The 26,282-nt window shown below is 44.0% G+C and overlaps 1 protein-coding gene across 2 annotated transcripts; it reads right to left on the bottom strand.

The window, feature by feature from the left end:
* Positions 1-38: 38 nt before the first annotated feature.
* On the bottom strand, positions 39-26,220 carry LONP1 (lon peptidase 1, mitochondrial). Of its 2 annotated transcripts, none has more exons than XM_072601913.1 (18): positions 26,177-26,220; positions 22,212-22,300; positions 21,283-21,402; positions 19,322-19,556; positions 17,949-18,010; positions 16,658-16,787; positions 15,459-15,542; positions 12,898-13,118; positions 8,773-8,911; positions 7,503-7,681; positions 5,169-5,256; positions 4,136-4,258; positions 3,927-4,043; positions 2,763-2,903; positions 2,160-2,325; positions 1,328-1,536; positions 1,062-1,226; positions 39-414 (listed from the first exon to the last, which is right to left on the bottom strand). In XM_072601913.1, the coding sequence occupies exons 3-18, from the start codon at positions 21,330-21,332 to the stop codon at positions 250-252; spliced, it is 2,274 nt and encodes a 757-aa protein (XP_072458014.1). In that variant the 5' UTR covers positions 21,333-21,402; positions 22,212-22,300; positions 26,177-26,220; the 3' UTR covers positions 39-249. The 2 variants fall into 2 exon arrangements, with proteins under 2 accessions (XP_072458014.1, XP_072458013.1); XM_072601912.1 differs by lacking the exon at positions 26,177-26,220 and adding an exon at positions 25,709-26,170.
* Between the last annotated feature and the right edge of the window lie 62 nt (positions 26,221-26,282).

The raw sequence follows: 26,282 nt of genomic DNA on the forward strand, positions 1-26,282 counted from the left end.
GTGTTCATAATTTCAAGAAAAAGATGGCCAGACACCAGTACTGGAAATCATTTTATCATAAATTACATTTTTCAAGCACAACAGGCCTCTACGTTAAATTGCTCTCTAAGCTATAATTATGTATGAAACCAATACGGATGGGTTTCCTTGGCAGTCAGCAGCATTACCGCTCCTTAAAGCTTCTGTCCATGTTGCCAACCTCTGGGATTTTGTTTGATGGAAGTTTCTCTGCCCTTACAGTCTTAAAGTTCATCGTTCCACAGTTTCCTCCTGGGGAAAAACGATGTCAAAGATCTCATTGTAGTGCTCCACAAAGTGTGCTTCCAGTCCTTCAGTGATGAAGTTTGCAAGGTCAGAATAGTCCTTCTTGTTCTCTGCAGGGAGGATGACACAGGTGACTCCTGCTCTTTTGGCCTGCAAGGGTAATGAACAAAATCAGGAATAAGGCTCTGATGGTGGCTGGCACTTGTTGCCCTGGCCCCCAACGGTAAGAGTCACCAAGCAAGAAACTGTACATGATCTGAGCAGGAGGGAAAATAAGTATGAATATTTAGTTTTGAGTTTCTCTAGGTGAGAGTACTGACAGTGTCTTCTCATCTTTCCCCAAATATCTTGTCCTAATAAGGCATGGGGGAATAACACTGACGAAAACTTGATGAATAAGCATATAAATAGAAATGTTGGGTGAAAAACCACTGGGTTCTTGTTTTTTAACACAAGAAAAATCTTGTGTTAGTGGCAGGGTTAGAACCCAGATTTTTGTAAGCTTTAAGGTCAGGAGCTGATTTCTTGTTCTACCCATGGGGCATTACACATTAAGTGCTTAATAAGCATTGAATTAAGTCAACTTCTTTGGGCCTCATTTGTTAAATGGGCATATTGCTACCTGCCTAAAAGCAGAAGGCTAGGCCAGATAATTTAGAGAAACAACATGGCCACTCCCATTTCTAAAGGGCTTTTCCCCCCATCCCCCCATAGGTAAGAGAGTAATGAGAGAGCTAATCAGTTGGAACTAGAACTTGAATTCATGGCTTCTGAGTCTAGCAGTCTCAAGCACTTACTGCAATAGTCTTCTCCTTAATACCTCCCACAGGAAGAATCTTGCCAGTGAGGGACACCTCCCCAGTCATAGCCACGTTCTGCCGAATGGGTTGGTTCATGGCCAAGGACAGCAGTGCAGTGACAATGGTGCAGCCTGCACTGGGGCCATCCTTGGGGGTTGCACCCTGTGAAGAAGATGAGGGGTTTTGGGCTGGTGAAAAGTTGGGCTCCCTTCCCCCAACTGTTGGATAAGGAGGGTTTAGGGGTTTGAGGGCTGGATGCTTACCTCAGGCACATGCAGGTGGATGTGTGAGGAGAGCAAGAAATCATTGGATGAGTCCTTACGCATTAAGAACGCCCGGGCAAACGTGTATGCAATCTTGGCACTTTCTTTCATGACGTCTCCCAGCTGACCTGTCACCTCTATGCTCCCATCTTTGCTGTCTTTTTCCCTGGGGCGCCGTGGTGAGGTCTCAATGAACAGGGTAGAGCCTCCTGAGGCAGAGAGACAGATCATTTGATCAGTTCAGAGCTAAGTACTGCTAGTTATGACCAGGCAGGCATGTCCTGGCTGCACTGGAGGCATTCAATGGTCTCCTACTGTGGTTTGGGAAAACTCCCAGCAATCCACAGGAGTGCAGATCCACTCTTAAACTGCAGCAGGACTGACTGCACTACCCAGTCCCAGAGCCACTCGCTTGTGTCTGATGGGCCCACCACACCTGGTTCACTCTTCTTGCCTTCTGAGGAGGCAATGCTTCTCATCATTTCAAGCCTCTCCCAGCCAACCTGGACCATGCTGTGCTCTCTTGCCTCTCTCCCTGCTTATGTGGTTCCTTATCTTTGCATAGTCGTGATCCTCACCTCATCACTTCAATTCCTGCTCATCTTTTAAAGCCCAACTCATACCATCTCTTCCAAAAAGTCTTCCCTGACTCACCCATCCCACTTTGGACCTCACCTTGGCTCTTTCTACTCTAATGATCATGACATGTATTATAATCATTTGTGTCTTCTACCCAAAGGGTTCCACTTCCCTAACACCTGGCACAGTACTTTACAAACAGCTGGCATGTCACAGAGGACCATTACCTGTCAGCCCCCTTTCCCTATCTTACCCATGGCTGTCCATGCCAGACCCATGACCACGCCTGGTGGCGTCACATCATACATGCGCTCCACAGTGAAGAGGGGCTTCCCTACAAAGTCTTGTAGGTTCTCAGATGTTATTTCCACAGACTCCATCTCTCCACTGACTAGCTTGTAGGCAGATTTTCTTAACATCTGGGAAAAGGGCAAAGGGAGGAAGAATTTCACCAGTTAGTTTGACATAAATGTTATTGGATGGGGGGCAGGGAGACAATGGGGAGGTCTAAGGAGGTTAGTCCTCTGCTCAAGATACTTGTTGGCTCTACTGCCCCTGACCGAACCCGCCGCACCCCCCCCCAACAAGAAAAGGCAGCTCCTTTCTCCCTCTCCCCATCACCCCCACTTCAACCTGTGCTCTGGTGCCCCCTTGTGGCTGGTTTCTCCATGCTGGAATGTTCAGATGATCTCCCCTCTGGCCATTCTGACCAGGAGTCAGCAGGCCCTCCTCCATGAGGCCTTTCCTGACCTCTCAGGTATTAATCCTCTATCTAAAATCAGGAACTGTTCTGCTTGTACCTGGCACACAGCAAGAACTCCATCAATGCTGCTGAACTGAACAAACTCAAGCTCACCTTTTCCACCTGCTTCTGCAGGTTTCGGACACCACTCTCTCGGCAATACTGCTTGATAAGAAGGGTCAGCACATCAGATGAGACTTTGGTTTTGCTTTCATCCAGACCACACAGGATTCGGGCCTGAGGGACCAGGTAACGCTGAAGAGAAAACCAACTCATCAACTCAATGTATGTGTTGGGGGAACAAGAATCCTTCCATCTCTTCTACATTAAGAGTTGGAAATTTATTATCCCTTTCTACCCAGGGCTAGAATCCACTGTATGCTGGTATTTCTCCATGATGGTGGCCATAATGCTGCCTTGGTCACACACCCCAGGCCTTCTACCTTCAGACATCTGAAGACAGTAAAACAACAGTAATGACAGTACCAGAGGGAGCACTCAGTCTGGGGTCCAACTAAAAAGCTTGATGCCTCAAATACAAACGAGATGCTTACATTTCTGTGGTGCTTTCAAACTCTTAGTGGCTCACACTTCTACACTTTTTCTTTGTTCACAACAAACTTGTGAGATAGTACAAGTATTTCCATTTTACATATAAGAGAAAAGAGGCCTTTGAGGTAAGGAGACCTGCCCAGAACAACAGCTAGATGGGAATGTGTGGAAATGCCAATGTGGGCACTGACGCCAGATTCAGTGCACTTTTCAGGACAATGACAAAAATGACCAGTCTTCAACGATCACAGAATGATCCTCTCACTTCACTGATAACACAGAATCTCAGACCTCAGACTGGAACCTCAAAGGCTATTTAATTCATACCCAAATTAATGAACCCCTTGTACAACATCCCTGTTAAGTGACTGGCTGGAAAATCTTCAGTTAGGGTGAACTCATGACCTTGTGAAATAGTCCCACCTCTTGGTAGCTTTTAGACAAATATCTGTAAATAAGGAACACCAGCAAGATACAGAGGTGTGGAATAGGATACAAAGTGACAGGTGGTTTGATGAGGAAGAGGACCCTCAGAAGCAGCTTGGTGAAGTGGAGTGTGATCACAAGACCTCGTATACTTCCCCACCGCAGTATATTTAGCGGGGAAACTAGGTAGCTGTCATCTGGTAGGGCGTGGTGCCCCTGGAAAAGGCTGAGGGAAAAGACTGGTTCCCACATCAGGCTGGGCAGGAAACAGGAAAAACAAAGGCTCAGAACTTCTCTCACCTCTGCGATGGCGAGTTTCTCCTCGGCCACATAGCCAGAGACGTTGATCATCTCCATCCTGTCTCTCAGGGGCTCAGGGATGGTTTCTATAACATTGGCTGTGCAGATGAACAGAACCTGGAAAAAGGCAGACCCATAAGGCAGATGGTACCCTGTGCTAACCTAAGCCTCAGTGGCCTGTGTCCCATGGCAGAAAGAGAAATAAATACCTTGGACAGATCCACTGGGACATCTAGATAGTGGTCCAGGAAGTTAGAGTTTTGCTCTGGATCTAGAAGCTCAAGCAATGCAGAAGAGGGGTCTCCCTGGTAGCCCCGCCCGATCTTATCCACCTGCAGCACATTGTAGATCTAGTTGGTACCTCTCTCCCCAAATGTGAAGCAGACCATAAGATTTAGGACTGAAAGGAATACAGAGTATCCAGCCCAAACCACTCAGTAGAGATGAGGACCCTGAAGCTCAAACAGCTTATAGGACTTGCCCAAGGTAAGTGCTGCAGCCTGGACTCCATCCAATCTGTATTCTGATTGCTCTCCCCACTTCCCCCTCAATCCCACTATCTTCCTTGGCAATTATGCACAGAGGCTTAAAACACCTGCCTTCACTCTGACTATAACAAGGCAGGAGGGCTCAGAGACTCCAGGATCATTGGTGCCATTTCTGCTCTCAGCCTATGGTGGCACCCAGGCCAGCTTGTCACTGAGGAACCCTCCTCTCTATTGTCATACCCTGACCCCTATTTGCTTGTGTGACAAGAACAGGGGGAAATCTGTCCATCCTGCCTGATAAGCCAGACCTTGGGCTCATTTTAAAACCAAGGTTTCTAAAGCAACCTTTTGAATCTAAGGTATAACCCTTGTTATAATTACATGGCACATGACTTCTACCCTAAGGGTTAACTGGGTACTGAATTCCCTATTTCAAGAGGTATTTGAGGAAAGGCTGCCCACCCTGCAGAAAGGAGCTCTTAAGAAATGATAAGAGTCCTTTTCCGTGGCCCTTAGGAAGTGTCACAGTTGTCTATTAGTGAGGGACAACGGGATTCAGAATCTGACTAAAAGGACTTCTGGTGAGGTTACTGCTCCAATTTTTGTAGGTGTTTCCTATAATTACTAATCTGAACCTAGTGGCAAATGCATCCCCTGGGCACCTGGCTATTTTCATAGGCCCAACCAAAGTATTCTGAGCAGGCTGCCCAGATGGGGTAGAACAAATGTTTTCCAAGAGAGGCAGACACACAACCTCATCGATTAGAATCAAGGGGTTTTCCGTCTTCGTCTTTTTCAGACACTGGATGATCTTCCCTGGCATAGCCCCAACATATGTCCTCCTAGAGGAGAGAAACCACAGCAGAGTTAAAATTTAAACAAAAGTTTGTTGAACTGAATTTCAGGGGGAAGGGGGTATCATCAGGGAAATGAGTAAAGAGGAGCCCAAATATGTCTTTCTTTTGAAACATTTCAAAGAACCACTTAATATATACAGTAGGTCAAAACAAATATCTCCAATATTATCCAGTTAACTCGTTAGCTGTTATAGGTCTATATGGATACTGAATGTGCCTGAAGAGAAGGTTAATTTTGTGGCTCTCTGCCACTATCTTGGAGAGCCAGCTTTGGGGTAGCAGAAAGAACAGTGGAATCAGGAGCGCCAAGTTCAAATCCTGGCTCCCACATTGGTGTGCAAAGTCAACTCCTTTATAGCCTTCCTGTACTCCAGTTTTTTCTCTTCTGTAAATCTGAGAATTTTGCATTTCCTAACTCATGGGCTTGTAGGAGGAAAAGTGCGTGGTAAACCTCAAAGCCTCTAAGCACATGAAATGGTTGACAGTCATACTAATAATGAAATCTTTTAAAAATATAGCCGTGTCTACCACAGGGCACTCCACAAGAAGACCTGAGATTTTTAGATGGCAGTTCAAAAATATTTAATCAACTCCCACCCAAAGATAATAAGCCAAATATCTCTTACATAAATGTACCTTTAACATTTAGTATCTTGCTTCCCTCCAAAGAACTCTGCAAGATCAGCAGGAAGGACACCTTTATCTCCATTTTATAGAGAAGAATGAGGCTTCAAAAGGAGGCAACCTGTCTGAGGTCACAAGGCTGATAATGGGCAGCAGGGCAGAGATTCAGATTTTCTAAATCTGAGATCCCTTCCACTACTTACTCCACAAGCCTCTAATCCATGCAGTGCCAAATTCAGCACTGAATGCATCCCATTTCAGACTGGCTACACAGTTAAACAGGAACCAGTGACAAAATGGAACTTATCCCATTAAGGGATAACAAGGCAAAGTAGCTCTCAATGTTCAGTTTTTTCAAGGACTTCACCTCAGTCACTCGTCAATCAGTTGCGTAATTTCATCAGAGTTATTTTCCCATATCCTCTCAAAAGGCCATCTTATCAAACCAAAGACCTTGGTTCTTTGGTCATAAATCAAGATGAGTCAGGACAAACCTGACCTCCACAATGCAGCCTTTTCCCTTTATCCTCTCAACCCCCCATCCAGTCATTTCTCCTTTGGGAGCAAAGAATGCCAAGGCTGGAAGAGATTTTAAGAGTCCATCTAGCTCAGTGTTCATTCTCATAGTTTTTGTGCCTCACCCCTCCTCTGATAGTCTGGAACCTATGGATTCTCAGAGTACTGTTTTTAAATACATAAATTCAAAAACTGAGGATTATAAAAGAAATCAATTACATTGAAATATGTCATCATTAAGAGCTTGTAGAACCCAGGTTAAGAACTCCTGATCGAATTCGAGCCTCTCATTTTATTGATAGGAATCTCCAAGGTCACAGATTGATCTCTTTGCCAAAGCCCAGGTCAAGATGAAGTTCTCACAAAGCCCCGGCTCAGTGCCCCAAATTCCACTGAATATCCTTTACCCCAATAAGACTGGTACTTCCTTTAGGGAAGATGTACATGAGGATCACAGGTTTAGAAACAGACAGGACTTTAAACATTCTCTTCAAATCTTCCCTGAGCACGCTGGGAATCTGAACGACCTTCTGACATCAAACCCAGTGCTCCTCCTATTGTACCACACTGCGCCTTCTCCACAACATAGGACCAGGCACCCCAAGGTGGGCCCTCAACAAATAAACACGTATCTGACTTGACTGAACATGTGGCAATGACTGAGGGCATTAGTACATGAATACTAATGCCATCTGCATGAAGGTCACCAAGATGAGGAAGACAGAATTCTTTCCTGGGTTTCTAGTTCCCCAGCAAAGTAGCGGGTGTTTGGGGGCTGTCACACATGAGATAAGACAGACTTTGGACAAATCACCTCACCTTTCTGAGCCCCATTTTCCTCATCAATAAAATTAAAGTCAAACAAAACAACACCCCTGCGGTCTAAATCTCAGGAAAGACTCAGCAAATAAGATACCACCATATCGAATTCGATCCACACTGTATACTGCAGCCCACAAATGCCATAAAGGTTCAGAGACTGGGAAGAATAACGAAGGCTGGAGGTGGAACATGAGCTAAGCCTTGGAGAGAGGCAAGAGCTGGAACAAAGCCATGTCTTCTGGGCACCCTCCCAGGCCTCAGGGACTTACCTGTGTCCCTTGATTTCTGCCACATCAGTCATGCCTCCAACACTGAAGCGGAAATATTCTCTATTCAAAGCTCTTGCAATGGAGCGAGCAATGCTTGTCTTGCCCACTCCTGGAGGACCATAGAAACAAAGGATCTTCCCTTGTGTTGATCCTCGCAGTTGGCTCACAGCGATAAATTCCTGAACACAGGAAGGAAGGATTATGGATCAGAAATATTCAAACTTATACACACTGCAACTAGGCACTCCATCTCCCAAGACTGAAGTTATGCTAGAGAGTTTATGATCTTTGCTTAGGGTCATATGCAACAGAGAATACCCTGACTGTTTGACTCTCACACTCCCTTCTACAGCACTTTCCATGATACTTATTCCCCTATACTTTAGCACCTACAGTATACAATCAAGCATTAAATCATATCTTATACTAGCTTGCATTCTATTTTACATTCTTAGTATCTAACACCTTGCTTGACACATGGTAGGTGCTTAATAAATGCTTATTAATCAAGTAAGATTGAATGTTATCAATTGAAATAGTTGTAAAAAGTACCTAGCACATAACAGGTACTATATAAATGTTTATTCTCTTTCCTTCCCCTTATCAGCTGATAGACTGTATTGGGCTGATCACAGGAGAGGACAGTGGGATTGTCTTATGGACGTTCTGCTGTTATTAAGGCAGCTAGTGCTACTGATGACCCAAAATGAGTCTGCAGTCCATTAACACCTCCAGGAACTCTTGTCACCCTCCCCAATCTTGCACCTGTGAACTTGATTTTTTGGAACCCAGTGAAGTTTACATGCATTTCTATTAATTTACACCTTGTGAGATTCCACCCAACCAACACATCAGTTAACCCTCCTGGATTCCTGTCAAATATATTAATATAAATATTATTTATTTATTATTAATTAAAATATTAATATATTAATTAAAAAGTTGGCTATTCTGTCATCCAAGTCCTGACAACAATGTCTCAGACACTCTGCTGGTGGCCTCCCTCCAACCCAATGATGACAAAACAACTCTTTGGGTCTAATTACTCAATCAGTTATTTATCTACTTAACTGTGCTATCACCTTGTCCTCAAGGATGGGCATGAGAGACTATGTTAAATGTTTTGCTGAAATCCAGGTATACTAAGTCTATGTCCCTCTCCTGAGTTTAGTAACCCTGTTAAAAAAAAGAGAAGGAAATCAAGGCTCTAAAACTGGAGTCTGGGTAGGGGTTACAGGAGGCGGCTGCAGCGTGCAGGAAAGGAGCTTACTAAGATACGCTTCTTGACGTCCTCCATGCCATAATGATCCTCCTCCAGTACTTCCCTGGCTCGGGCCAGATCCAGATTCTCATTGCTTTGTTTCCCCCAGGGTATGGAAGTCAACCAGTCCAAGTAATTTCGGGTGACACTGAATAATACAAAAATCCAACAAATTAACTTCGACTTCGCTCAAGTGTCTAAACCGAAGGTGTCAAACTCTGAACACCCTTCTGGGGCCCTAATACCAATATTCTCAGCAGAGTCCTGACCAGATTAAAAATGAAATTGGGAAATACTTAGTAAAATAAATGAAAATACAATAGAACACAGTGTTAATGTGATATTCTGAATTGATATGCAGCCTGAAAGAATTTTCAAATGGGAGTCTGACACTACGGACTGAAACCATACTCTGTGATTCTTCTTGCTGTTTTTCAAACATGACTTTCCATTTTCTGTTTCTATACCTTTGCACAGGCTGTCCCTCATGCCTGGAATGCCCTCTCTTTACCTTTGCCTCTTGTAGTCCCTGGGTTTCCTTCAAAGCTCAGCTTAAGTGCTACCTCCTATAAGATGTCTTTCTTATTCCATTGCCACTTCCCCAAGAAGAAAACTATCTTTTATTTGCTTTTTGTGTGTCCTTATATGTACACCTATTATTTCCTTGATATCATGTAAGCCCTTGGAAGACAGATGCTGCTTTGATTTCTCCCTATCTGCAGGATAGCATACAGCATATGACAGCCATGCAATAAAGGCTTATTGATTTCAGGGCAGGAATGGAAGAGACTAGTTGTCTGTGACTCTTCTTCATGTCTTTGGGTCAGGCTGCTGCTGGGCTAGGACTTCAAATGGGCAGAGAGTCTGGGGCATTCTGCTTGTAGGCCAAGATGGACCTGATGGATGGAAAAACTTCCAAACAATTAGAAAAGTGCCAATGCCTTGCTCAAGAAGCTTCAGGGGCTCCCTACTGCTTCTAGGATGAAAACAGACTTATTCCTTCCCCATCTTGTGGGGTAGGGGCATGGGCTCCCACCATTGAGAAAATCTGTGTAAAGTTTTTTGGCCCTTCCTGCATACCAGAGAAGTCTGAATTTTTTCTTTTTCTTTTATGAGGTGTTTACATTACCTTATTTCTGAGTTTCTAAACTTTTTGTGTCATCTGCAGCTTCAACAAAACTTCCCAAAAATTTCCACTTAATTTCTTATGTTGACCCACAATATTTCAAAATTTTGATGGGGAAAGAGATGATGTGGAAGGAAATAACTATATACAATTGTGCCTGGCATTTAAATTCCTGCACAATCTGGTTCTAATCTGTCCTCAAAACTGATTTCATATCACTCTCTCCCTCATGCTCCTTTCTCATTACTCTCTCTCCCTTTATGCTTCAGACACAAGGATCTATTGGATAACTCCCAGCTTTGTGCCATCCCCATGCCTGGAATACCTCAGACTCTTAAAATCCCCAGTTTCTGTCAGGGTGGCAGCTTAAGGGGCACTCGTACATAATGCCCTTCTTGATTTGTTCCTCCAGTTGCCAGTATCCTGCAGATCCCAGAAATGACTCATTTGTGTGTTTCCCCAGAGTAAAATGTTAATAAGCTTCTTAAGGAAAGATATGCTTCTATTTTTTTGTCTCAGTATCCCTAGGACAATGCCCTGGCACACAGTAAGCTCTCAAATTAAATCAGTTACCACATCCTTCCAAATCCACCTGCAACATCTCTCAACTCTCTGCCTTTTGATTCCTTCTGCTTCTACCATGAACAGGGGAAGAGGTGGAACAAGACAATAGCTCTTTAATAGACTTTCCCACTTCTACTCTCTCCTCCATGCAATGGAATTTTCATGCTACTTATTGCCGAAAGAGCACCTATTAGGTAGGACTCTGGTCATGTCACTCTCAAGTTAAAAACATTTCAACAGCTCTTTACTTCTTCCTAAGTAAATGCCAACCCCTTTTCTGGACACTAAAAGCCCATCGCAAATAACCACCTACTTTAGCCTCTTCTCATATCATACTCTCCAACTCCTAATGGCAAACGGGGTTACTTTCTTTTCCCTGACAATATCCTGTACTTTTCTTAGTCTTGTACTGCATGTTCCTCTTACCCTTTATATCTTTAACATCCTCTCCTTAAGCTATCAGCTAGGAAGCAAGATGGTGGTCTGAAACGCCTGCATTAGAAGAGATAGTATCAGGAGAGGAGTTCAAGAAAGAGCCTTAAACTGATAAAAGGAGAAACAGCTATCCTAGGCTACTGGTTATAGTTTAGTTGGGGGATAAGGGGAGGGGAGAGGGACAGAGGGGAACAATCAATCTCAGAAAGCTGAAGGCAATTAGAGCAGAAACTGCTTGTGTAATTGAGAGAAGGCTGCTGGGGTTGGCAACTTCCTGAAAGTGAATATCAAGTCCAAGCCCAAGCTTCTCTACTCCTCCTAGAGGTGGAATGGGAACCAGAAGGAGGTCACACATGCCCAGCTCCTCCAAGAGCCCCCAGGCAGCAGGCAGTACACATTCTACCCCCAGGGTACTCATGTCTATGTCAATTTTAGACCACCTCCCTCAAATCACTCCTTTGCTAAGTCCTCTCCCTCTGCTGGATTAAATGGCTATCTCCAATTCTCACATTCTATGAGATTTTTTTTTAAGGGAGTCAAGGAGTATAAGACAGTGGAAGGAGGCAGGAAGTCTCAAGAGAGCAAAGCCCTAAGCCCAAGTCATTTGAATATCTTTATTAGAGCAGAGGTTCTTAACCTGGAGTCCATGAATTTATTTAAAAAAAATTTGATAACTGTATTTTGATACATTAGTTTTTTGGTAAGTCTATGCATTTTAAAACACTATTCTGAGCAAGGGTCCAAAGATAAGGCCCAAGGCACAAGAAAGGTTAAGGATGCTTGCCTTGGAGGGCACCTGTTTCAAGTATGTATAAATCACAACTCTAATGCCCTCTCCCTGACCACCTCTCATGACAGAGGGCTCATTACTACAATGGCTGCCCAATCCTATTTTTGAACGTGTGCCCCTAAAACACACAATCCTTTTGTTTCTCTGGCTGTCTGGCCCTGACCTACGCTTGAGGTGAATAAGCTCAGCTGTTCAATAAACACACAGTGTGACCAACATGGGGGGGAGGGTAACACATTTGTGTTCTGGTTGGCAATAGCTAGTTCACTCAGTCTAAACTCACCTCTTGAATAAACTATCTGACTTGTTTTTCTGACATGGAGCTTCCCATGGAGATCAGGCACCAATGTCACCTAATTGATAAGTTCCTTGAGGGGAAGGACTGTGCCTATCTTGGCATCTCCTCTAGCACACAACAAATTAATGAGGATGATCGCCCTCCAGGAAGTGAAAATTCTTTCCAGGAGGTGGCGGGGTCACAGGGCTGATGTATTACCATCCTCACTGCTCTCTCCTTGCAGGCTCTTTCACAGAATTCCCTCAAAATTCCTACAAGGTTAGCAGACATCTTGAGACTCTGATTAGTTGGACATTTTGCTTACCATAAAGTCAGATTTCTCCCCTGACAAGGCACAGTCGATATGATTAGCATTCAGGCATGACACACTGTGTTGTAAAAAGGCCTTGAAATTTCACAGGAGATAAGTGACTTCTTTGTTGTCTCCCAAGGGCAGTGGACAAAAGACATACAAATTTAAATCTCAGCAATCCCAGATCTGAAGGTTAAAATTATTTCCCTATTACCAGGGACTTCTGGCCATGAAGAAGGTTCTTTGGACACCAAGACATTTGCTCTAGGATGCAGAAGTGTCCCCAACCTCTTGGATTTGGAGGTCCATGTTCTACATCAGGAGTGGGAACCTTCAGCCTTGAGGCCACATGTGGCCCTGTAGGTCCTCAAGTGCAGCCCTTTGACTAAATCCAAACTTCATAAAACAAATCCTTTTGGCACTTGCTGCTACCACTTGTATAAATGGATATAATCACCAGGTCAATTCCAGATCACTTTTTCTCCTAACTTACGTTCCTTTGCTTTACCCAGAATACTATCCATGTGGTAAGTCATCTCCCTCTGCTAAACTCCTGGGCTCCAGAGACTACAAGCAGCCTCTCTCCCCACCCGCTGTGATTACCAGACCCCCTGTTGTCAGCTACTAACTTGAACTCTGAGGAGTGATTGTCCAACAAGCCCAGTTTACTCAGCTCCTCGTCCATCACATCCATGACGTGCTTGGGCACAGTGAGTTCCTTTAAACGCTCTCGGAATCTCTCCTCAATGGCGTCTTTGTCTTCCTTCTCCAGGCCCAGCTCTTTCTTGATGATCTTTAGCTGCTCTTGCAGAAGGTACTTGCGGTGAGTCTGCTTGATCTTCTCTTCTACCTAGAACAGGCAACAGCTGACTTCTGTGACAGCAGGTAAGACAAGCAGGGCACACACCCAGGAGCTCCTCCTTTCAGAGTTCACACAACACACAGGACAGAGCACACTCGAACACAAGCCCACACACCCACACACGCCAGAGATCGGCACAGTCCCTGCTGTCTCCCTTTGAAAGGCTGCCGTCACCACACCAGAGTAACAGATGTTTGCTGACAGCTCCTCAGACCCAGCTCAGCCCATCCAATGAAAAGTTTGAGGGAACGGTGTGGGCTCATCCAGGTCTTATCATCTCTTTAGGGAAACCAAGCCAGTGCTTCCTTATTTAGAGACTGCTCCTCAGTCTAACTCTCCCATCATTTCCCCATTCTATTGTAAGAAAAGAGAAGATCACTGACCAGTACCTTCTGAAACCATTGTCTCCACCATGGTTTCTGCCAAGGGTTACCAGACATAGGTATGAGACAGAATGCACATGCCTTTACCACCAATGCAACCTAGGCTGTTATAGCTTTCAACTTTGAATGTTGCTATTATAATGTTAAAAGTAATCCTTTAAACATTTTTTTCTCCATTCTTTTCTCCCTCTTACCCCACTGTCTCTGAAATGCCTTCCTGTACAATCTTATCCTGGTGTCAGTGACCTTGGGCTCTTGAAGGCCATGTGGCAAGTCCCAGCAGGTTATCAAACTGCCAGCCTGGTGTAGCAGAGTGTGACTCTCGTCATCCAAAGACCAGCCTCACTTGAATTGAAGAGCTCCTCACCAGAAATTTGGCCATAGCAGCTCAACTCCAATTTACTATGATAGGATAGAAGTGTCCACTCTGATAAAGCCAGAGCTCCTTAGAAGTAGCCAAGGAAAGGCACAGGTGTCTTTCCTCTCTTAAGGAGCCAGCAATCTGAAAGGTGCCCTTTTCATCTTTATATGCCATTTTTGTGTCTAAGATTGGGGAAGAGATGGCTAAACCAGGAGAAGAGGAACACAAATGGCTACCAGAAAGCTATGGGGTGGAAGGAAAAATGGGTTTAAAAGGAGATCAGACAGAACCAAAGGAAACTTAGCTTCTTTTCTTGTTTGATGTTTGGGCCTTGGAAACTTTGGGGAAGAAGAGCTGCAGCCTGGCCAGGCCCAGTCAGCCCAATCTGTGGGACCTTTCTCTGGAAAGTCTAGCTTTTCAAATACCACTCTTTCCTTGGGATTCCCTCCAGACTTTGCTTGTTGCCCTGCCGGAGGTCAGAGAGGCTGAGTGGCCTCCGAGGAGTAAGTTAGATGTTGGGCTTTTTTGTGTAAGAATTTACGCAAAAACTTCACATCCAAAGGTAAGCACCACATGTTCATTACAACAAAGGTGCTTCGCACACTCTATTATAAAGTCAGTCCTGCCCTCTCTCCTCACATACTCATTTGTATGGATGCCTTTTTAGGAGTGTGGACCCACCTCCCCACTCCAGTACAACCTCCAAAGCTTCCCCAGGGACACTCCCAAGGCACAGGTCTTACATGTCACACCTCTGATCAACAACCCCCAGGGCACTCTCCTGCTTCTAGAACCAAATAGAAATGCCTCTGTTGGGCTTTTAAAGTGCTTCACGACTTGGTTTCCACCTCCCTTTCTGAGCTTCTTACTCCTGCTGCATACATACTGCATTCCAGGCAAACTAACTAGTCTTTTTGTGCAACCTTCCACATTCCTTCTTCCATATCCAAAACTTAGCAAAGGCAATGCCCCATGCCTAGAATGTATCCCCCTATACCTCTGCCTCAAAATCCATAGCTTCTTTCAAAACTCAGCTCAGATGCTACCTCCCACATGAGATCTTTCCTGATTTCATATTTACTTTGTAAACAGTGTCTACTTATTTGTATATATAGAATAGAAGTTCCTAGAGGGCAGAAACTTTCTTTTTTGCTTTTCTATCCCAATACCCAGTTCATTTGGTAGGTGCTTGTAAACTGCCTGCTGCTTGATTTCTCTGGATCCTCTTCCCCTCCTCAATATCTCCTGACCTTACTTGTATGTGAACTCCATGAGAAGAGAGGCACCGTGCATACTGCTCTGTACAAAGCAAGCCGTCACTGTATCTTGGCTCAGGTGACTCAATCTTAATTAACTCAGCTACTCTATTTACTAGATATTAGACAATTTCCTCATCAATAAAATAAGAATAGATGCATCTGGGCATGTTGTGAAGAAAATATCTGGTACAAGTGTAAGTGCTTTAGAAAAATTAGTTATTTTTCAGAATTTTAAAACTCTTTTCTTCTTAATTGGCCAACGAGCCTTATCGGCAGACGTCCCCAGGCTCGTGCTCCAAGGACAGGCTCCAGAGAAAGGCCTTACCTCACGGCCCAGACGCTGCTGAAGCTTGCTCAGCTCAAATTCCTTCTTGAGGAGTGAGAGGGCCTTGTAGAGTCGCTTCGGAATCTGCCAAGGAGCAAAAAATCAAACCAGTCTTCAAAATCTCAGGGACAGCAAGTAACAACATGAGGTGATGAATGAACTTTCCCTATTCCAGGATGGGAAAACTAAAACTGCCGCATGGTTCCTAGGTTCGCTCATTAGGTGAAGAGACTAAGAAGTATAATGGAAAGAGCCCTGAGGTCTGAGCTGGAGTCCCAGCAATGCTTACTAGCCATGGAACTGCTTAACCTCCTTCAGGCTGTTTTCTCACCTGCCAAATGGGGTTCGACAATACCATCTATCTGCATCACAAGGTTATTGTGAGAATGTACGTTATAAATCTTCAAGTGCTTTGTCCCGTGGGTATTAGCAGTAGTAGACTGTAAGCTCAGTATAACCAAAAGATAAAAAGGCAGCAGCGAAAAAATAATGCAATCACAGTCTCAGAGTTGGCAGAAACCTCAAGAAGAATCTAGTCCAATCTATACATGAATAAGAATCTCCTCCCCGCATATCCTGCAGGCTTAAATAGCTCTAGCTCGAGGGACCCAATACTCTCCTGAGGCAGCCAATTCTATTTCTGACTTACCCTGACAGTGTTAAGGCTCTTTCCCGTCCTTCCTCTCCTCCCATTTCTTGGTGTGAACTACAGGAGGATAGTTAAACACCAGAGGACTAGTATTTAAATTTCTTCTTAATGTAATAGAGACAAATGTAAAGCTCAACACTTGAGGTGAAGAAAATCCAGAGCACAAACTTAGGATGGGGGGCAAGAGAGGCTGGGGGAAGCTACTACCAAATAACAGATCTTGTGAAAAAGATGTGTGAGTTTAGTGCCTCCATGAGTCACCAGTTGTGGGTGACCCCAAACCTGATGGCCTCCTGGAAGCCAGGGGCTGAGTCTTGGACTTCTTTGTATTCACCTCCCACACCTCCCAAAGCTTGGCACATAATAGGTACTATCAGTACTTGACCTGTTCCTTATATTGAATGGAATCACAAATATCACATGTATAAAAGCATACTCTACTCTTCATATCTAGAATGAGGAAATCCATCTTTCTTGCTTCGGGAGGCAGATATGCCCTATGACAGGGTAAACAGGGTAAATACTGGGCTTATTTAGAGACCAAGCTCACATTTGTTTCTTCCAGAACATCCTGCAGCTCATGCGACTCTGCTCCTGTCAGTGCAGCCCCCATATCACTCAGGTAGATGGGATTGTCTACAACTCTCTGGCCAGCCTGCATCATCTGAAGCACAGACTCTCTGAAAGGAAGAAGCAGAATTTATATCCAAATACCTGTGCCAGGAGCAAGTGACAGTCTGTACTTGAGACTGTCCCCAATAGTAATCAAGCAAAAGCATTTATTAAGTGCCCACTGTGTACTGGGCACTGTGCCAAGTAGTGGGCATACGAAGAAAAAAAAAGCAGTCCCTGCCCCCTTGGAGCTCACATTCTGACAGAGGAGACAATGTATACATATTGTATATGTAAGATATGTAAGAATATGTAAGATAAAGACAAAGCAATGGAGGGAAACCTTATACAAATACACAGCTGGTCCCTAAGAATCCTCCTGTCTGCTCCTATATAGCACCTTATTTTCTCATTCAAGGATGGTACTATCTTCATTTTAGGCCAATTTCATATGTATAAAAATGTTGGGGATGGGACAGTTTCCAGTGTCATTTGTCCCATCTCTGCCCGATCTAATAAAGGGACTGACCTCTTGAGTTTCTGGTCAGGCTGAATAGGATAATAATGAAATAATAAGAAAGCACTGTAAAAGTAACTCCACATTGACATATCCTGGACTATGTCTGTTTCAGAAAAGATGAACTATTAATCCTCTGTTTCTTATATTAATTTTTATTTCAAAGGTTCTAATTACAGTGAGGTAACCACCTCCATTTAGACCACAACTTCTGCTGTTCTTAGTAAATGATCTTCATTAATTATTATGGCCAAACAAAAACACCTGGTAACCCACTAGTGAGCTTTCAATTCCTGGTCTTCAAAAGCCTAACACAGTTCATCACTGAACCTGGCCAACTTAGACTTTCCAGGTAGGATCTGAGGCACTTCACTGGGACAGCCATTGAGAAACTAAGGTTATTCCCTTTCCATCAAGAGGCAGAAGGCTTAGTAGAGGAATCCCACACTAACAAGGACTGTCTTACCAGAGAGATAAGGACAAGACTCAGCCATGGCAGGACCACTTCTCAGCACTTTGGTCTCATATCATGAAGTTTTTTTGTTTTTTTTTTGTTTTTTTACCAGAAAAGAAGCCACAAAAACGAAATCCAAACCCAAACAATTAGATTTGTGCAGGCCTCTGGTATAGTTTACAGGTGGTAAAGAGGTTGACAACACTGAGATGGGACAGTTCAGAAAAATTACATACAGCAAGGGTTTAGGTAACATACCTATAAAGGGGATTCAAAGCAATGATATCCCGAATTGTCTTCACAATTTCTGCAGTAAGGGCCTATCAAAGAAAACATCCCTTGATCAGAGTTGTGAAGTTATCCTCCCAGTGGAGATAGTTATTTTCTACTCCATTAGTAATGTTCTACTTCCAAATGTCCAGTTTCACACCATGCCCTAGTACCCCATTGGTTAGGTCTAATGCATACAACCTGACTGAGAACAAGACACATATTTCCTGAATGTTGTTAGCAAAGGGGTCCAACATATTAAAATGCAAAATTAAAATGTCTACTTGGCTAAAAGACCTTCATATGGGGCTAAACTATATTTCAGATTAAAAAAAAACCCCACCACTAATCATAATATCAATGTAATTTAATCCACTGTATAGTAGAACTGGAAGAACTACTTTTACTCCCTCATTTTACTGAGATAACTTTGGCCCAGAGAGGGAAGGAACTTGCCTCATGTAACACGGTAAGGCCCAGAAATGGAATTCTGAATCTAGTACTCTTTCATCGTCTACTTCTGCTTAATGATCTTTTTTTTTCTCCAGAGCATCACATAAAATTCTAAAGGACCACATGACAGAGATGTGGGAGGCTGGGTCAGTTCTCAGCATTGTTTTCTCTTTCTTCAGAAAGCAAGTTGACTGGAAGCTGACTACATGAGTCAGGAATACCCAATCTACTCTCATACACTCTCTCCTCCCCAACACTTTCTATCCCTCCCATCAGATAGATTATCAGCCAGCCTCAATTCTCACCCAACACATGTATACTATTCTTTTACACTTATAGTTTCTGTGTGTGTATGTGTGTGTAAAACACAACCCTACTGAGGCTGTTAGCTCTACAAGAGTGGAGACTTCGTCTTACCTCTGTATACCCCAGGGCTTAGAATAGCATTAGTACACAGAAGAAGCTTAAATAATGTTTGTGTAGTTGAAAGAATTGCTCTCCCAGATGGAAAAAGTCCTGCCTATGTGACTAGGTAAGTAATTACTGTTATTCATCCTTCACTGGACCAGGAATGAAAGAGTAGCATTCATGCCCCTCAGGACCTGACCCAACACTCCTTTGCTGCCACCAGTCTCCCCACATAAAAAGCTGGGTTTATCACAAAATAAGGAAGCCAAAGAGCCCTGGGCTAGAGGCAGTGACCTGGGGACAACCTGAAATGTTGTTTCTTTCACTCTAACTTGAAGCTGAAAGAGTGTGATAGCCATGTCCTGACTTTACAACACTGAGGACAAGGCTCAGAAGGCTTAACAAAGCAGTTCTAGGCATTACAGCAGGTCTTACATGGAAGCAGCACTACACCCAGGCTCCTGGGACACAAAGCTGGGAAGATGGGATCCTGGACTTACTTTCACTTCCTCTGTGACCTGGAAGTCCTCATGGACTACATTTTCCACTTCTACCATGAGTACTTCATCTGGAGAACTGGTGGCAGGTTCTATCACCAGCTCTACCACTTGGTCCTTGGCACCTTGTTCCTCCTCAGCTTCCTTCTTGGCTCGCTTGGGTTTTCTCCTCGGTTTTTGTTTATTTTCTAGCTCCAGTTCTTCAGGTTCCACATCTAGCTGTTTGTTTATACGAATCCTGTAGAGAAGTGTACCACAGAGACAAGTGGCAAGTTCAATGTCCAAGCCAATTCAATCACATTTATACCAGCACAGGTTCCTGTTCCTCCTCTCTGGCGATTAAAAATCAAGGCTCCTCTATGAAACTTTCTGGATCCTACTGCAACACATGCAGTGGCTACATTGGACCAGATTAGGATGAGAGATTTCAAACATACAAATGCTGCACAACTGGCCACAACTACAAAAAATGTACAAATCACTAAAGGAAACAGGACCTACAGAGAGGCATGGAGACAAGGTAAACCTATTTCTCTTCTATGCCTTTTTCTTCTTGCCTAGGGCCATCCAGTCCCTGGGAACTAATGCACATTTGAGATGTGTGAGGAATAAGGTTATTCCAAAACTTCATCATCAGCCAGGCATATCAAGGGGTACCCCACCTTAATGCAAGTCACTTGATCAACTGAGTTCTATAAAGTCAAGGACTGTCTTTCCATTATCTTTATTCTCATGCTCTAAAGCACAGGGCCCTACACATAGAAGGCCCAAATAAATGGGTACTAAATCATTGATTTGTGAGCACTTATCAACAGATGACAACAAAACCACCATTTATTAAGCGTTGCTCTACACAGCAAGGTTCTGAAAGCAGTGGGAAATGCAAAGTTGAGGTAAGACATAGTCCCTATTCTTAAAGAGCTCACAGTCTCATAGGGAAATAAACCAATGACAGACATAGGTATAATGAATAATTTTATAAAAGTGCATTTCAGTGTTACAACACAAATATCTGAAGGCTAAGGTTGAGGAAGAGTCAGAAAAGACTTTTTTGGAGGAATTCAACTTGACTAAAGCATAAACTACATTCCAAGAAGCTATGAAAGAGAATGGGATCATGTTGTGAAAGGCCTTGAATGGTAGACAAAGATATATGAACTTTTCAGGTCTTGAGCCATTCAAGATTTTTAAGCAGAGGAGTTATAAGACCAAGTCTATGTAAAAGAAACGTTAGTCTGACAGTGAATCATAGGAGAGTTTAGTGGAAGGGGAGAGTGGAAGTTGTGGTAAAAAATTTCAGGCATGGAGCAATGAGGGTCTAGTGGAACATAGAGGCACAGAGGCATAGAGAAGGGGAAAGGAGTGATGTTGTGGAGACAGAATCAATAGTCAGCCAACAAGCATTTATTAAGTGGTTACCTATGTGCTAGGCACTGAGGATATGAGATGCAAAAGACAGTTCTTGCCCTCAAAAAACTCACAATCTAATGAGGGAGACAACAAACATACAGATGTACAAACAAAGCTAAGTAGAGGATAAACAGGAGACTGTTAACAGAGGAAGGTACTAGAATTAAGAGGAGTTGGGAAAGGCTTCCTGAGGGTAGAATTTTAGTTGGGACTTGAAGGAAGCCAGGGAAGCCTGGTGGGGATGAGGAGGAAGAGCATTTGAGGGAAGTAAGAAAGAGTCAGGGATAACCCCAAGACCACAAACAGTGGAATCTGGGTGAATGGTGGTGTTACAGAGTGAGGTAAAGAGCAGGCTTAGGAAGAAAAATAAGGAAAACAAAAAGAATAATTCCTTCCCTTCCCTTTCTGCCTCTAGCTCTGTATGAAAGCAATCGAGTATACTGGACCACACCAGAAAAGATAGTAAAAATTCCAGATCGTACTTCTCAAGCCTGATCACACACAATCTCCCTAGCATGAGTCTGCTAGCGTCTAGCAGTGCCTAACCCACGTACCTTCTGTGTCCCATGACTATCATACGCAACTTGTCCCCGAGGTCCTGCATTTCATGAATCTGGACAAAAGTTCCTGTGTGGTAAATTTCATCCAGGTTCTCAACCACATCAGACTCATTGCTACAGGGGAAGGGAAAAAAATGGTTTCAGGGTAGCCTTCAATCCAGACTGGACAAGGAGAGAGGATTGACAAATCAAAATGACCAAAGCAACAACTCTGTTTACTCACTAGTAAATACTAAGGAAAGATCAAGATTAAGAATTTACAGTTACTCACAAACAGTTTTTAGTTCTGTTATGCCTGGGAGAACTTCCCATCATATGGGACACTGTCCTGTAAGAACAAAAAGCTATGTGCTTGGCTCCTCTAAATACTCACTGTGACAAAAATGCTAATGTGATTATTTTTGGTCCTACAGGACCAAAAAGGTGAAGGACCAAGATGGGACAAGAATCTAGGATTCCTGACTCCCAATCAAACACATGGCTCAATTCATTAAACTATGCTATCTTTACAATGCTATTAGAAAGAATCTTCTAATTAATAAATGGAACTTATTTTTCTTTGAACCTAAGACAAATGTAGACCATGTATACAGTCTTTATGGCATGGATGCAAATTTTAAAACTCTCCAAGTATTTTATTTTGAACATTTAAAAATTTATCTCCAGTTCCCTTTTCCCCACCCCAACAGCATGGTGACAATGAATCCCATCCTAAGTTACTGAATACCAAGAATCTGAAGAAATATGAATGATGGAATTTTTAAGAACTATATTCTTAACTCTTACTGACATCTGTATCCTGCCTGCAGGTCAATTTCCTGAAGGTCTTTTGTACAAGGGATAGTCATTCAGATAAAAGTCTTATAAGAAGAGTTCTCCACTTCAGGGTAATTACTAAAGGAATTAAATCAAATGCCACTTACTTGTCATCTCTCTTTAGAAAGACACCGGCATATGGCTGGGCAAGGCGGACTTTCCTTCTTAGCAGCTCAACCAACTTCTTATTTTTAACCTAGCATGACAATAACCTCAAGGTGAAATACAGGGACAGGTTTTCTAGCTACACATTTTGATAGCATCCTTAGCTTCATAAGAGGATTAACAGAAAGAAATGCAATGGGGCCAATAGTTTATTTATACTATCCTTGAAATAGGTTTAAAAAAGAGGAGAAAAATGTTTTGCCTCTTTAAAAGAAAATTCAAAGGAGAAATAAGAATTTTTGGAAGAACATGGAATATGGCTTATAAGGAGCAAAATGTAATAAGTACAAACCTAACTCTAATTTTTTCCTCAGTTGTTGAAATCAACAGAACATGGAACCCAAAGGGGATGATGTCAGTGTTTTCCAAAACTTGCCTAAACTATATTCAAAATTACTGCTATAGTTAGTAGAGTAGCTCACTCTTGTTGAGGCCTCAATAAACAACTGTTAATGACTTCTTGTAGCTCTCTTACAAAGAGAATGACATGGAAGGGAAATGTTATGCTTTTATGTACACCTTAATTTCTTTCAAGCTGTAGTTATTTAGCAAAGCTAATTTAGTTACAGATCTGCCCAAAGAGGAAGAGGAGTCAGGCAGACAGATATCCTGAGGGAAGGGGCATAGCAAACAAAAATTGTAAATCTAGAGTCAGGGACCATGAACACAGAAGCTGAATTAAAAACTCAGTAAATGATTTAAATAAGTGGAGAGTTAATTCAGTTTCGTCAGCAAGTGGAAAAGCCCTCTTTTCTGCTCTAATTCCTTCCCTGCTTCTTTCTCCTGTGTTAATTGCTAACTGGGAGGGTCTTAGGTTGTGACCCCTCTATTATCAGTGGTTTCTAATTTCACTTTCTCCTTAACACTCTAAGGCCTACAAACAGCCAGTGCTAGTGGAGGTTTATTTATACAGGCCTCCTAAAGCCATCCCTAAAAAAAAAATAAAGAGGAAAAAAACCCATTTCATCAAAACCAATCAACACATTATACGTAATATTCTATACCAATAATCCTTCATCTCCACAAAGGGAGATGCTTTCCCAATTCTCTCTTTTGGGGTCAAGTCTGGTTATAATTACACAACAAAACAACTTACATTTCTACAGCTTTACATACATAACCTCACTTGTTTTGCTCACAAGTATTATATTCAGGGTACTACAATTTCATCAGAGTGAATGCACTCTTGCCATTTATATAGAATACAACCCTTCTCCAATTTTGTAGACACTTTCTCCAATTGAAATGACTGAAGAAAATTCCTTTGGTGAGGAGATCCTCTGAACTTAGGCTGACTGTCTACATACAATGCTACCAGGCCCAAAGGTGAAGTTTTTCCAGTTGAGTTGACTGAGCTTTCAAAAGCTTATGACCCACTAAAAGAGCCCAAACGCCACATAACAGAGTGGGCCTTTAGTACAACCATCAATCTCATTTCCCAGATAAGAAAGTAATATGTAATAAGTAACATGTAATAAGTAATATGACTCAAGCAGTAGAGTCAGGATTTGAATTCATGCCTTCCAACTCCAAGTCCAGTGCTCTTTAACTGCCAGCAAACTTCAGGATGTTTGTGGCCAGCTCTCTGCTCCTCTCCCTTCCTTCCCTCAAAACCTCAAGTACCTTCCAGAGATCTTAAATAGACTTAGAGGAGGAAGCAAAGCCTGACAGGGCTGCCTGATGGTTAAACCAAAGATATCATCAAGGATAGAGAGGCTATGGAGTGACAATGGAGAGTATGGTGCGAAGTCAAAAGAATAAATTTACAGGGAATCAAAATGGGAACCCCAAGGGTGGAGCTTCTGCAAGGCAGGTTGTCCCAGGCTCACATATCTGGGGACCATATCCTTTAATGGGATACTGAAGCCAGAAGGGCACAGGTCATTTATGTACAATCAGTGTGTGTGTTCGTCCTTCGTTGCCAAAGAAGACCATGCCATCAGAGAAATGATGACATGACTTGCACTTGACTTTGTTTTGAGTCAGGGAGGGCTGTGCAGGTCACCAGCCTCACTTCACTTCCAGAGCCATTTGAATCCAGTGACCAGATATTCATCAAGATGACTGGTGATGACCCAGGAAGAGGCAATTGGGGTTAAGTGACTTGCCCAAGGTCACACAGCTAGTAAGTGTCAAATGTCTGAGGTGAGATTTGAACTCAGGTCCTCCTGACTCCTGCACTGGTGCTCTATCCACTGCACCACCTAGCTGCCCTGTACAATCAGTATGTAAAAGGGAAAGGAAGAGTAAGAATTAGCTACTTGACCAGAATTTTCTCCATTTTGCCCAGCCTTCTCTAACCTCCTCTCCTGAACCCTTATTGAACTTTAATGATATTTCTCTTTCAGAGCTGTTCTGGAGATTTATTTTAACCACATCCATCACAACTTGATGGGGATGGAAGAAAAAAGTAGGCAAAACCCAAAAGACTTGCTGGAAGGTCTACAGGGCACTGCCCAGGAAAAATTTCCATCAAATTAAGTTTCTCCAGGAGCAAGGGATGGTTTCTTACTTCCAACCAAAGAAAGTTAGAACTGGAAGGATCATTAGAGATCAAATGATTGAAACCCTTCATTTGATACCAAGTCCCTAAGAAAGAAGAGTAATTTGTCCAAGGTCACAGGGTCAGCCAGTGACAGACCTGGGACTTAAAACTCTCAATTTTCTGACTTCCAATTCCAGGGAGTTTTGCAGGCACAGACCAACTTGCTTCTTTTCCTAGTGGGGGAAAGTGAAGGCAGTGGGAGAAAGGACCTGTTGCTTGGTTCGACTTCCTTTGTGTCCACCTATCCCTATCTGTGGGGGTTTAGCTGACCCATGTAGCCTTGACCTTGAGACCTGCTTCCCCGGGTCTGGGTCCTTTTCCTCACAAGTAGATTAAGTTTAACCCAAGATGGTCTAAAGAACACAGGATCTGGAACTGGCAGATCTGGGCTGAATTGCGGACTTTGCTACTACCATGCTTTTGGGCAAGTGACTTTCCTTTCCTATTCTGGGTATCAGTTTCCCCATCTTCAAAAGGAGGGGGCTGGCCTGGATAGCAACAGCTAACATTTAACAGTATTGTCAGGTGTATGCAATGACTTCTTCCGATCCTCACCGCAACCCTGAGGAGATAGGGGTTATTTTTATCTCCATTTTACAGAGAAGTAAACTGAGGCAGTCGGAGGTTAAATGACTTGCCCAGGGTCACAGATACTAAGTGTCTGGGGCAGCATTTGAACCCAGTCGGTCCCTAAAACCCCTTCCAGTCCTGACAATCTAGCACCAGCGCTTTCAGTGAAGGGACGTGGGGTGCAGGGTTAAAGCCGCTTTCCTTCTAACACCGCCGCCAGGGAAGCAGTGGGGACGATTTCCTCCAAAAAGGGGCAAAGAGACCGAGGCTCCAGGAGGGCCACCTGGCTCGGAAGGAGGGCGGGGTGGCCGGCGGGCCGCTCACCTCGATGATCTTAATGAAACGGGGGAACACCGGGTTGCGGGTGACAGCGATGAGCGGCAGATGCGGGAAGACGTCCGGGATCATCATGGGCGTGAGCGCGGTCATGACTGGGCCCTCCCCTCCGCCCCCGGGGGCCCCGCTGGCCCCGTCCTCGGTGCCGTCCTTGGGGCTGTCGTCGCCGCCATAGGCCCCGCCGCCTCGGCTGCCGGCCTCGTCCCACAGCCCCCGCCACGCTCCCGCCCCGCGCGCCGCAGGCCCGGGGCCCGGCCTCCGGTCCCACAGGGGCCAGGCCGGCGCCGCGCTACTCGCCAGCGGCCGCACTAGCGGCGGCCGGGCCACGCGCAGGCCTCGCCCGCGGCCCCGTCCCCCCAGGCCAGCTAGCTGAGAAGACCGCGGCCCCGGCGCCAACACTAGGCGCCTCGCGGCTCCCCACAGACGAACGTAGCCGGCGCTAGCCGCCATGCCCACCTCATTCCGAGGGTACCCGCGTCTGCACGTCACTTCCGCCTCCGAAGAGAGCACGTGACAGGGCTCCGCCCCCTTCCCCGCCAGGGCTAGCTCCCCCAGTGGACAA

This window comes from Notamacropus eugenii, chromosome 4 (assembly GCF_028372415.1).
Source record: "Notamacropus eugenii isolate mMacEug1 chromosome 4, mMacEug1.pri_v2, whole genome shotgun sequence".
Taxonomy (NCBI): Eukaryota; Metazoa; Chordata; class Mammalia; order Diprotodontia; family Macropodidae; genus Notamacropus; species Notamacropus eugenii.